We start from the raw sequence: 14,524 nt of genomic DNA on the forward strand, positions 1-14,524 counted from the left end.
TATATCCTTTCGTAAACTATGTACAATACAGAATCTTCACGAGATTTTTTTAGGATTCTTAGTCAAGATAACTCTAAACCTTGCAAAGGATCAATATGTACATGTTCACAATGGTACGCAACTTTCAGGTTTTCGACCTGGATTGCCAATTGCCAATTCATCACCTCGTCTCTCTGCAACATTCAACTCCGCGTTGGGTTCCCCTCGATGTGACACACCGGCGCTGGTATTCGTCACCTCGCGTAACAATCCCTCAAGATTTCTAAACAGTGTATCACTCACGCTGCTTGTTATTTGTCATCGATCTCTCAAGACATGTAAGAGGCTGGATGTCGTTAGGGAGGATCGAACACTTAACGGAGTGTTCGCGCGAGAATTGGATGGCAGACGAGAGCAGACTGCCAATTAATTAAGTCAACACGACTAAGGCTGAACCACCCTGACATCATTTGCCCACTTCTATCGAATGAGTTTGCCCCAATGCACCCGACATGCTGCCAACAATGTGCCGACATGTTGCCAGCAAGTCACCGTGTTAAAGAGTATCTTGTATGCACCTTTCCAGAAATGGGGCGCTTTCCAGAAATAGTGATGTCATAAGGGGAAACTAGGCCTCATGGTGGAGGGACAAAGGAGATAGTCATGGTTGACCAACACACTTGAATGCCTTTAATGACGGACAAGGGGAAACAGTTAGTTCCAATGCAAGCCACCAATTTCGGGAAGCATGTATTGCATACTCTTTCGCTTTTACTCAAAGTTGTTTTTTTAACCGATGAAGTGTCGATCTTTTAGACAAGCTTTTCTCTAATAAAATGGCTTTCATCTCTTTTCAGATCGTTTCGTCTATCAAGGTTATATTGAATTCTAGCAATAGAAGATTATCTCATTTTGTTATTTCATTTTATCGAGCACAATATAGTTCATTTTACCACAGAGCCCGAATGTTATATCAACATTGCACAAGAAATCCCACTTTAAAATAGTGATGAAGTTTTGTTTTAAAATGGCAATTTTGAGATTATACAGAAATATTACACATTCAACTAATTGATATTGGTTAATGATCATCACCATTATTGCTAGAAATATGTCACACAAAAGGTCATATAACACTCTGCACTTTGCCGTCGGGAGCAATTTGTTAATTAGTATTCTTTTTTCGTCTTTTTTATTTCCTTAAAAATCCATGACGAAATCTGTTAAAAATCGTATAAGATCCTTGCTTAAAATATTGTTAAGTTTCATATTCTACATGTACATGGACATTGACATGGACATGGACATGGAATAAATCGTGTAGCAAAATCCTCCAAAAATCTAAGTGATCTTGGCTACACTTGGTGACATTGTAAACAAATTATGGAGCAAATGAGGACATCTTAATCTCTATCTTATAAACGGAATTGTGGTATGATAGGTGTCAGCCACTTAATTCTTAAAGCGGTTGACTCATTATTGTCTAGTCTTTTCACTGAACCAAACATCCAATGTCAGTATGCGCCACAATTAGTTGATAATTCACATGATCACATAACTTGATGTATAAACAATATGAAACATTAAAAGATACTTTGAAAAACACTGATTTCCGACCTGGTTTTTTTCATGTTACAATCTGATGTATGTATTTCGGCCATGGATGCATTTGCGTTACACTCCCAGCCTCAACAGAAATGCTACATGCGCATGCGCAAACGGTATTGGTAGCGAGACGTCTGCTTTGGATATTGCTCGATGACGTCACGTAAAATTATCGCCATAGTACATACGTTAACCCACCCGTCATTTATCGACATGGTCATGTCGTAAATTAATGTGTTGAAAACTAGGCTGGCAGGATAAACAAACGTGTTATGCATAAATTTGGCTAATTTGAAATTCGTCTTAATTGGTTTCTTAAAGATCTGGATTCTGACACATGTCCATGTGCCCAATTTAACACGTCAATTCCATTGCAGCCATGACTTTGACTTTGACTTTGGAAAGAGGTGAGTATGACAGAGGTCAGAGGTCACGCTCATTAATATTTATAAGCATCGTTGATTTTGACGTATTCTGCCAAACGCTTTTCTATGCATTTGTCATCGATAATAGCACGTGTGATTGGTTGAAATACCCTGCCCTTGGAATTTAGACTAAGTTACAATTCAATGAAACATCGTCCATAAGGCGAGATCATTAACGTATGAAGAATGACACTTAGTTGCAAATGATGCAAACTTTCTTCCCTCTCCTCTTATCATAGGAAGCAAATGAACATTTTTGTCATTTGGTTCTGTGGTCATCGTGAGATTCACAGGGAAGTCATGCATATAAGTTTTCCAATGGTCATTGATCAACGAGGAATGGTTCCAAAACACCACCTTAAGACCAATGCTTAGGTGAAGGTTATATGTGTTCAACCAATGACAGGTGATATTCTTGATACAAATGTTAGCCTTATTGTTCACCATATATTGTTCTGGATGCGCGCACGCCACCTATCGAGCTCCATTGTGCCCTCTGTAGGGGAGTCTTCGAACCATTGCATATGTGCATTTTTTCACGTAGCCATTCTGGAATTCATATTACAACATCACAAGCAAACAGTTTTTGTTTTTAAAACATATCTTTCACGTTAACTTGAACTTTTTTTTCACATGGAAACTTACATTTCTCTCATTAAAAAATACATTCACACAAAATGGAGGTTTTGTTGTGAATTCCGTTTCATTCTAAGTGGAGCAAGTGGTTGCACATTCTTTAATGTGCGGCCGTGCATCTGTTTATAATGAAACAAGACATGATACATTTACAGTGAGAGGAAAACAATTCATATTCTGTATGTTCCTTTCAGGCCACTGTACTTTGATTTTAAGCCAATATTTCTGTATCTGTTCCTTCTCTCCTGTTTATGTCTACCACCTTCTGGCTATTTGTGGTACTAACTACATGTTACATGTTGATTCACATTGATACACAAACGTAGGTTGATAAAGATCCACTGTATATATGTTCTTTTAAGTACCACCAATGTCCAGTGTAGTTCACTATCCCTCAACTAATCCCATGCCGTTTTATTTGTAAACAATGTGGGGATTTACGTGACAGAACTCGCATTGTAATTGTTCCACTTCGTTCGTTATCAGTGGAACACAATAGAATGTGACAATGTTTATTAAAAAGGCATGAGTGAAGTGACGGCCTTGAGTCCCAATTACCAACATTTACATGGGTAGATTCCATTGTGTTCAACTGAATGAGAACAAAGTAGTACAACTTACTATTCCTAGTCTTGTCTTTGGAATCTGTGCAATGGTTTACAAGCCCACAAAGCTAGGGAATTTCTTTGCCAAGTGGAATTGACCGACCTAGATATAAAGAAGATGGTCAGTTGACTCTTTGTTAATGTAATATAAGTATACAACTGTCCACAGTGACCATGTTCGACAAAAGCACGAGCAGTGCATTGATGCCATTCGTCGATTCCCTCTCTACTCGACCAATATGATAAAGAATATTTCCTTCAAAGGCAGCTGTCAAAAGTAGGACAGCATTTTCTTTTACACGTAGTATAAATATCCACTGTATTGCAGTATACATCACGACGAAAATCATGAGTAAGTGAGGTGATTAAAAAAGTACTTCATTTCAAGTTTCAATTAAAGAATTTTGTTCTTATCTACAACATCACTGAAGTTAACGTTGATTACCATTAATATTATGCAACTAGCACTAACACCAGCACAGTTACTTCAAATGCAGGGAGCCAGAGAACTTTCTTATACACTCTCTGACATTTCTGACAATAAGGTCTGATCATAGTAGAGGCCCATTTCATTCTTCAAAAAAGCTAAACAAAAGAATTCCGCCTCAACCTGTTTCTTGAAGTTGCCACCAGGGGGCCAAACTGAAAATATAAAAGTGTCATAACTCCTAAACTAATGATCGTTTCATCTCAAAATGTATTACAGATGCTTCGATTAAGGATACATGAACTCATACCAATCAAACAAAAAAAAACATTGGTGTATCCTTTGTCCATCCCTGCCCATTTGTCTCACATCAGCGTATCGGTATCTTGACTCCCAAGCAATAAGAGGTAATCTCCGGGAAAGGAACTGATATCCGAGCATCTGGTCTTCCTGGGTGCTACTTCCCTTGATCGTTTCCCAACACGATACCATGCATTTTCCTAATGTGTACTTGTTACTGAGTCTATACTGGAGCAAATCTCAGACACGTTCTGCTGAGGCTTGGTTGAATAGAGTTCACGTTGTCACTTGTAGGAACAAACAAGTCTTCTCCAAAGAACGGGTCACATAGGATTCACGATCGATTTTCACGCACATATCGTGATGAGTCATAAGCCTATGTCAATTGACGACCATACTCGTGACAAGTGAGAAGTTTCAAGTGTCAAGTGACATCATGAACTCTGTGTAAACCCAGCCACAAAGCCAGTACAGAAACAAAGGCATTTCATATGACGTGGTACACGGGAGCCATATGCTCGGAACTATGAATTTATGATACCGATTAGCCGGGGTGTGTCTGTCATCCCTTCCTTCCATGTCCGTGTGATCATCTACTAAACACGGGTCTTTCTGTCTTGTCGGACTTGTATCTTGATTTCAACTGATGGCGCTATCCGGAGCATTAGCGATTATATTATCTCTTTATTAAAGAGTGCTTTTTACACAGTATTTTAGTTATGAGCCAAAACAAACTTATAACAAACCCATCCCACCCAATACATTCAATCAAATATCTTAATCTCCCATTTATTTTGTTTAAACTTCAGGTTTTTTACATTTTATCATATTACACGTACAAACTTCACAATTCATTTATTACATGTTTGTATTACATTCAAGTTCTTTTGCAAAAAATCTGATCGATTTTTTTAATATAAATGTCGCATTTGAATTCACAAATTAAAATTTCTTCTTACCTTTTACATATTATTAGTCATACTTTGCAGTCATTTTGAACCTCGATAATCAAATTTCTCAAAATGTCATCCATAACCCAAAATAGAATGTTGAAACTGTGGTTTAAGTCAGATAAATTAACATTCAAAAGCTTGTTCTTTAGAAATAATTTATGTCACTAATTATGTTTAGGACACATAAAGTTTGAGTGACAAAAATGATCGTCCACTTGCTTTTTAATACCAAATGCGATAGTCCGATAAGATGAAAGAATACACTTAAATATTGAGCCTGAAAGACAACATTTTGAGTAGATATTGTCCTTATACCAATTATACCAATTGCAAAATATCCTCCATCTGATCCCCAAGCATGGCCGTCAGCATTATTTTGCTTTCTCCCCAATACTTTGCATCAAGTCAACTAGCCGTCGATACGCACTAAAGTGAGATTTGTATCAATGGCGTGATGGCTGAGGCTACCACAAAACTTGCTTCCCATTAGGCTGTTCCCGTTTATACATCATAAATCTGCATTTTGGATATTCGATTTAAATCAGGCATAGACTTGCTGTGTTCATATCGTTCGACTTTCTATATGCATGTGATGGTTCGGTGTTTGCCTTTCTATAAAGGTTATGGCATGGGTGGTAAAAATAGGATCCAAGCACTTTAAAAACTGAAGTGTAAAAGAAAATATGCAATACTTCAGTTCTTAAAGTGAATGAGCAATTGTGGTGAATGTACAAAATAATACATGTATTTGCAAATACATGTATTTGTACATGTAACACTTCGGGTTAGGTAAAATCAGGTGAAATTATGAAGGTCTTGACACCAACCAAGAATATACCCATCGATTGGTGATTGTCGCCATAGGTTGTATAAATACTCCATAAAAGATCATCTTCTACACTACGATTATTCAAATATTTTCCTTATTTCCCAAAACGCCAATAAAACACGTGTGTCATCTTCAGCACGCAAACTTTTAAAGTTATAAGAAGTGATTTCTATCATGCTGTAAATATTTAAAACAATTACATTCAGACATGTTAGAGGGCAGCAGTTGGGAGACACTGTGATCACATTGTTTCTAGGTGCTGTCCTCTATCGTAGGAATATCACATATAAAATGAGGGCAACTCCTGACGATTGAATGTAGTAAATAGAACTTCTCTGTTGTCAAAAAGAGTTCATAGATAGTCAAATGTTTGCTTCATTGCGGGAGGTGGCGGTTTATACATCCATTCATGTACGTCATTCTATTGTCTTATGTCATTGTGTTCGCAGCTGCAGCGCTTAGGGGACGAGGTAGGCTTGTTAAGGTTTATTTTTTGTTGCTACCAGAACAATTTGGACGCGTTCACCATAAAATGATATTTGCATAGACGATACGATATGAAATATAAAATAATTTCGTTTCAGGTTTTCGGAGTTTTATACTTTTTTATGAATTCAAAACATAATTTGCAAACAACAATCTGTTTCCTTCTTATCAAACTTTCACTTTTTTCTAATCTCTCTGTCTTTTCAAATTTCTATTTTACCTGAATTGTCATGATAAGGTAAATTGTTTTAATATGAATTGTTATGATAAGTAAACGTGATCAAGTAGTCAGAGCTATGACTACTCTTCAAGTATTCATTCCAGTTAAGGCTGATGCTTTACCACAGGCACGATGTCATTCTTATTTAGGTGCCAGGAATAGATACCCCGTGTTTTCAGTGAAATTACCTTCATATACATTTTGGAGGTGTAGCAACACATGCATGTCACTTAAAACTGCGCCAATACGTATTGAGAAACCAGTATTCAGTATCAACTTATTGAGAGTTAAGAGTTAGAAAACAAAGTTCAAATTTTTGTCTCTTGTACAAAGCTTGTGCATTTTTTCTTGTATATGTTTCGATATTATTGGCAGAGTTGGCAAAATATGTTGAAACCATGACAAATTTGTTCTGAAAAGTTATCCCCAAACCTCGTTTAGTTAAGCTAAAGTTCAACACAAATTGTCATTCCGTGTCACCAGCCTAATGGGCATAGCCATTTGCTTAAAGTGAATCGCATCATGCAGAGCTATGTAATGGCTCGTAGTAAATAATTCAGAGCGACAGAATCACGTCGTGTTTAGTAAAGTCGCAATTTTTATTCTGCCAGTCCCTTGAGCATCATTGATGGTCAGTTCTCTTATCACTAATGCATACCTGCAAACCGACAAAAAAATATATAAGTCAGAAATCTATACATTGACATTTTGTTCGAAAGCAATGAAACAAGGCCAAACACAAAATTTATTTTGTTGATAGACAATGGTCTTCAACGAAAAGCCTTGCCTGAGTAGTTTGAAGAAGAAAGAAAGTTTCAAACTAAGCTTGGCTTACTGAAGGTAACGAATTTAGAATGCTCAGTGTTTCCAAATAGTTGTATTTCAATAGCTATTTCTGACACTTTGGACTGTTGATTACTTCATATTCACCGTATATCATGTATAATAGGTCGTGAACCTTTTATGCCATTGTAACAGAATATCAAATAATCCCTCTCTATAGACTCTGACAGGCGATGTCATGACCACTCTGCTGAAAGCGTATCAAAGCCTAAATGCACAGCATCCGTAATATGGCAAATTACAGAAGAAAATCTAAATGTGATTTGACCAATCTTCGGCAGAGATTGAATTGGCAATGGGCGTGATTGATGTTTTTCTGCTGGTGCGATGTTGCTTTGAATAAACCTTAGTGGTAGGGAATTATATTATTGTTGCTGAAGGTAACATCATTAGGATTTACAACTCCCTCTGTCGCATGATCTTTGAAGTGGTTTACTTATCCAAAACACGAAGTATGTAGAATCATATAAGGAAAAACTGCAAGGTGGATTTTCTAGAAACTAACTCAAAACCTTCAATATATCATTTTATGATTTCGAATTTTTATCAAAGGTTGATTTATATTTGGATTTATATCAGACCTTATCAAACACCAAAACCTCAATACATCACCAATGTTTTCAAATTTTCATCAAAGCTTGATTAATATTTGGATTTATCTCTGACCTTATCAAAGCGATTCAACCCCTGGGTTTACAAGCAGCGATAGATCAAATAAGCTCTATAGATTTTGATGGGATTGGCATCGCATCGATATTTGATTGGAATCATCCTGATTTACTCAGTACTTTGCTTGGAAAAGGTCAGAGGGGCAGGGTATTATACCCATTTTAGGCGAAATCTCAGGGGAATTGGCATGGGATTCCTTGAAAGGCATGAATCTAAAAAGAGATTTTCGACATTTGATTGATTCATGTCAAGTTCTTTGAGTGGCTTAGAAACATAGTGGAGAGCAATTATTTTGACATCCTTATAAAGTAAGATATCGCATTCTTTGAAGACTGAATCAGTGCTAAATGCTCTCCGCTCCGGACTGGTTTCTTGTAGATAATTCTGTTTTGGTGAATGAAGATAACATACAACTGGTATCTCCTCTTCGTGTTGGTAATGGTGTTTGGTAAGACGTTCGGCTTAAAGCTGACGTGCATGCATAAAACCCTAACGGCCAAGTTAGAAAACACAAACGCCCGACCACCAAACGACCAACTTCACTTGAAACATGATAGACACCCAGCGACTGGTCTCACTGGACTGCACAAACAATGACGAGACAGGTCACAGAGACGCTCTGGTGAAAAAAATGAAAAATTATCCTAGAGCGGGTTCGAACTCGGAACCCTCGCCACTTGACTCTTACCGTCTTACCAACTGTGCCATGAAGCCGTTATAGAGTTGTAGATGTTGTTTGTCATTTTACTACAAACTTGACAGAATGGAGTCTTTTGTGACATCTGTACCATATTTACTTTCAAATTGACCACTTAAATATGCCGTTTTACAATATTGGAAAAGTGAATTCATAAGATACATAATCAGGAGATGAACATGACACCCTCTGATGATTATAGGAGCACCTAGCTATTTTTCGAGTTTTAAAGATGCAAAACAATTTCCCGCTTTGCTAGTATTAAAACCATGCGTGTATTGAGGAACTGTCTGATGAGGTAGCAATAGTCGTGCGAAACATGCAGTGCTCTTTTGGTGAATACAGTAGCGCCACTGCGGCCTGCTGGTAGTCTATCATATCTGAGGGCGCTTGAAACATGGCTGACCTTTCGTTCAAAACATGGCGGACGGGCGTTAGTGTTTTCTAACTTGGCCGTTAGGTTTTTTATGCATGCGTGTCAGCGTGAACAACAACAAACAACCTCAACTATCAAAATCCCGCCTCTGAACCTGCAAAACTAAGTAGTTCTTCCTCCCACAAATGACAGCCCAAAGTCTTACCATTTATGAATACCCCTCGGCATGTCAAGCTGAAGACCATGCCCCGAGTTCCTGTGTGATTTTTCAATAAATGCATCATCCCTTGATATGATTTTGCTTTATGACCCATGCTATTGCAATAACTCCACAAAGGGAAATATTGATATTTCTCTGGCTTAGGAGACAAGACATCTGATCAAAGAGGACATGCAATCGTGTTTGCAATTGCGGTTGATTTGTTGTTCGTCTGGGTCAGGATTGATTACAAATGTCCACAGCATACGCAAGTATTTTCTCATTGTATGAAAGACGATCACGACTTTCGCGTTGTCATGACACTGGTGTTTAACAACAGCAATCACAATGAAACGATTGCCATCTCTGAAAACATAATGATGAACACACATTCCAAATTTGAAACCGATCTTAAAACTTACATAAACTCATTTTAAGAATGCACATCTCGCCACATCTTCTAATATAATCTTCTTTTCAGAACTTACTATCTTACAGCCCAGCCCCATCCTGTGGTCGTTCACCACTTTGCAAACTTTGCAAAGTTTAAGTCCAATTTCAATGGTGAAATTCCAGGGATGACATCTCTTTTAAGATTCTTATAGATTTGTGTTTAAGATTATATTCATATACAGTTTCATATGTATCTACATGTTCAATTGGTACATCATCCTTGTAGGATTCTAATTGAAGATCTCAAATCCAGGACCTCGAGAGAATCTTCCGAAAACTGCACATTGCAATCAAAGCTGTATACGATCTTAAAACCAGAATGTTATAAGAATCTAAGCAGAGTTTTCGACCTGAGAATGAACCCTTGTCAAGTTTATTTATGCAAACTGTCAAAAACTGAAATACCCTATCTCATACTTCCTCTTGTCTTTTGTTTTCATTTGAATGAATTCTGCTCTCTTGACTTATTTCTAATCATCCTACAGACATTCTCAGGATGACTTCGTGCCAAGCGGTCGCATGTAATGCAAAGCTGTATGTTCCAAGCCCAGGTCCTGATACCTGGTGGCGAGTATTCTCTTTCCCTCTGATATTTCCTTACTTGAATGTGCGATCTTTGTTTATTTTCAAGGACCACCTCCACGATCCTGTAAGTAGTCTTGGCATTCTTTCGCCCCCTATTATCCTCCTCCTAAACTGCTTTGTTTGAATATCTAAATGTTGTATACGTCCAAACACAGACCTATCACATCACACATCATTTCATAAGTGATAGCAATGTTATAGGTCTTGTGTCCGTAATAAATTTAGAAAAGTATCAAAATCGATGGTGACAATTTCTGCAGTAGATTATGGAGTTAAAGTAGAAAAAAGTTGTCAGGATCTTCAGAAGGGATACTTCATGGTAACAATTACCCGGTGGCAACAAGTCCGGCATGATGATAAACCAAGTTTGATGAACTGTGCTCTGGCACATTACAAAATGAGTAAATATTTTGTGTTCAAATATGTCTTTGACATTTTAAGTCTTACTTTCTGAAAGATATGATGGCGTTTGCATGTCTCAAGTCCACCGCTTTACTAGTAGTTGTATCAACTAATGGAAAGGCTGGCTTGCCCAGAGTTGAGTTATATTTATCTAGTCCAGCAGTAATAGATGGTCGTCCTCTGAAATCACCAAGAAGTCACTGGTTCCATTCCCAGTCGAGTGGTTGTTTGGTTACCTCAAGAATCAAGTTCGATTCTAGTTTAGTTCGATGAAGCTGCTCCTTGAAAACTGGAAGCAGAATTCCCCCAAAGTGCCTGAGCAATGTTATATCTCATGATGTACGCCATGAAAATGGCCACACGATATAATTTATCACCTCAAGTTCATGATTCGTTTACAGGCGTGAAGACATAGAGTATGTTTTTCCCCTAAGAATAGTGTTCCTGAGATTTAGTGTTCGCAAATTGTACCTTTTTTGTGCAGTTCCATTGTGATTCTTGTGACAGACTAGGCATAGCAAGTTCTTCTGATTGGGTTTGCTTCAGTAAAACACAGTGAGATTGGGCCTAATCGTATTACCTCGATGGGGAAATGACAGCTTAAAGCCTCTTTCATCAAAGTCGATATGGCCAAATTCCTTTCTTCGTACTCCACTGAAGACCAACCAACCTGAACAACTCGCAATGCATAGTCTATCCCGTGCATCACTACACTGAATTCTGTGATAGTGTTTAATGCACATTTGATTGGCAAGGATTGGTGCAATAGGTTTTAGTTGCAAACTTTCACGACACAATTCCGAATAGTTGCACGTACTTCTTTTTTTTCATACTTGGTGAAGTTTACATGATACGATCAGTCTAACAGTGTTTGACTTGAATGCACAACCAATCCTTTGTGTGGATGGTTAAGATGTAATGAGGCGTCTCTGAGTCTTCATACTTGCCTCAATTAACAGTTCTTTGGGAAGAAGACCTATTAAGTGAAACTCCATCGACTTTCAAATTACAAATAATAGTTCCGGTCAACCTATTGTCATAGTACATTGAAGAATGTGTATGTTCCATGAGAATATTTACCGGGGCTCTTTCGAAATAAAAAAAGTTGTATTCAAACGACAAGATCCCGATTTTGATCCTTTTACTCGGTTTACTCTCGACCTGAAGTAAAGCAATCTCACCCCAGACATAGCACATGTTGTACACTTGTCATGTTTCATTTCATACGGTTCAATAAGTCTGGCGAAACACAACATACCAAAATAAAATTCACGAAAAAAGACATCGTGACAAAAAAAATTGATTGCAATACCGATTTAGACTTTCGTCATGCACAATTTTTGTTTTTAAAGTTAACATTTCATTTTTATGGATGTTTGGTGGATTGAAAAAATAAAGAAGCGCACAAATTGTTTTACCTTTCCCTTTAGTGAGTCTTGGCAAACTTGCAACATTGGTCAACTTGCAAACTCTTGGATAGGATATACATATTGTACTGTGGAGCATAATGTGGACGGCATTTGGATGCCTTGGCCTGAACAACGACCTTTGCAAAATCGACACATGTCAAAAGATATCCCAATACAGGCAACGCTTATATGAAGGATGCAACACTACTTGATCAATGTCATCGTAGGCGTTGTGATAAGATGACCAAGAAAACATTTCAATATTTACAGTTGTTGCCGTTGTCACATCAGCATCCGAGTGCCACTTCATGATGTCATTATACTGATAATGAGAAATAACATGGTTTACTCGGGTCATGTCAATTGTTGAAATATTTCATCAATATCATGCATTGTCATTTCTCCCTTGACCATGCTGGAGCTACGATGAAAGCTGTATACACCATGATTGAGTCTTGCAAAAACTCGCTCATGGGAAATCATCACCAGAACAAATTTACCAAGCAAGCAATGTCACCGAATGTGACCTAACACTATAGGTCAAGAGTTTTAAACTCTAGGTTTTCTAAATAAGCTGGCAGCCCCCAGACCACATTGAATTGAGATAAAGGGGCATACCCCATGCTCACATTGTTATGGGGATAGGCCAGTATTTTTCCTTCAAATTCAACGAAGAGGACGTACAAAAACGCTTGATCAACGTTTTTGACCACATTTGGTAAATATCATTCGTGCATGATGTTTCGTCAGACATATTTCATTCGCCTCATTGTTGCTGAATTTGGGTTTTTTGATGATCGATGTTGCTACTACCCCCTTTTTTCGTATTTTTATGAAATTTTACTTTAAAATTTTATTTTTTCTGGGTTGTGTTTTCCATATATGACCCATGATTTTTCACATCTAAACTGGCAAATTGCCAACTGATCTGTTTCATTTGCCTCCTGGTGGTGTAATTGTTTACTAGCCCTGTCTTGCCGCACTGGACGTACAAAAACGTGCACAATGAATGCCGAGCGACCAGGAGGGAACTGCGACCATTCCGCTTTATCAAAAACATAAAACCAGATATTTCTCTCAGTGTTGTGAGGATTTCATGTACATTTTTTAATACATTTTAACATTTTTAAAATTATACTTACAATTATTAGACTAATTTTACGAATTTCTTTGTTAGGTTCACCCTTTTTCTCCAGAGTCGTTTTTCCATTTATACATTTCTGTTGTCGTACATAACAGTTGCACTCATATTTTTCTTACCTACTAAAACATGCCGTTGTATTGTAAGTATATATCACCCATGATTATATATTTCAGAACAGGTCATGAGATCATGTGAGTCATGATTTTAGAAACACATCATACTTTGGTAACAATGTTCAAATCTGTCATACATCGTATCATTAAGTATAGCTTTATATGGTGACTGACCTCTGATTGCTTGACTGACTTTATTTGTAACAGCTTTAATTAGACCGAAAGGAACTGAGGGCAAATTTATTTTAATATTTTTAATTGCTGATTTTTTAACATGAAGTAAAATACACAGATGCCACTTTTGCTAAATACGGTTGACTATAAATTTCAGTGTTCAGTACATGTCACTATTTGACCATATTATAGCACAAAATACAGTGAATTAACTAACAAATCTCTGAGCTGTATTTAGTTTGAGTTTGTAAGGCTCAGGAGCTCTATCGTCTTTCTGCTTTGATAGACTTTCCTGATAAAGGAGAATTGTTTGAATAAGTATTACTTACCATAACTGACCATGTCATAACGCCAAGCTCAATCAAAAAGTGAGCTTGGGAAAAGGTGGTCGTTTCTACATGTATATGAAAAGTGAAATCAGTATATGGGTAGAAATACTTTCATAGTTCAGTACATGATAATTGTTTTACTTCTTAACTTGTTATAGTTGAGATAAATGTATTCGCTGTGAAGCAAAAAAGATATGATTTCAAACTCCTTTGTGACAAGTTTTTTTATTCGTGAAATTACCTTCTTTTATGGGCAGTAGCCTTACAGCTCTGAACCAGGTAGTAAAGCCCTCAGTTCCGACGGTCAACAGGGGATTTTCTCGCTAAAGTAGCTACAGCTGCTATGCAGGGATGACACCCAATTTTACACTGTCTATGTTTACTCGACACTATATGACTGCATGCTGACAAATTCATCGAAACTGATCAAAAAAACTTATCAAAAAAAACTAAAATATCCAAAATATATAAAACTAAAATCTTAAGCTTATACGGACCAGAAATTATAATCATTTTCCTGATATGCACTTTGCACTGTTTAGATATGCACAATTGACTATTTTACAATTTCAGTGTCACATGCAGTGGTCTACTCTATCATTGCTCTTACATTGGAGAGGAAAGGCCTGGGTGGTGACCATTTTATCTGTGACCTTATTGTTATCA

At 37.3% G+C, this 14,524-nt stretch overlaps 1 protein-coding gene across 11 annotated transcripts in view; it reads left to right on the forward strand.

Moving 5' to 3' along the window:
- The window catches only part of LOC135503117 (glycine receptor subunit alpha-2-like), a 107,375-nt gene that overhangs the window by 57,441 nt on the left and 35,410 nt on the right, over positions 1–14,524 (forward strand). For 8 of the 11 annotated variants that reach the window (XM_064796466.1, XM_064796469.1, XM_064796468.1 and 5 more), the window contains 3 exons: positions 1,962–1,991; positions 10,334–10,351; positions 13,416–13,433. In XM_064796466.1, the coding sequence (XP_064652536.1) occupies positions 1,962–1,991; positions 10,334–10,351; positions 13,416–13,433 (66 nt within the window). The remainder of the gene's footprint in view (positions 1–1,961; positions 1,992–10,333; positions 10,352–13,415; positions 13,434–14,524) is intronic. The other 3 variants (XM_064796472.1, XM_064796471.1, XM_064796473.1) reach the window with 3 other exon arrangements.

Source organism: Lineus longissimus, chromosome 19 (assembly GCF_910592395.1).
Source record: "Lineus longissimus chromosome 19, tnLinLong1.2, whole genome shotgun sequence".
Taxonomy (NCBI): domain Eukaryota; kingdom Metazoa; phylum Nemertea; class Pilidiophora; order Heteronemertea; family Lineidae; genus Lineus; species Lineus longissimus.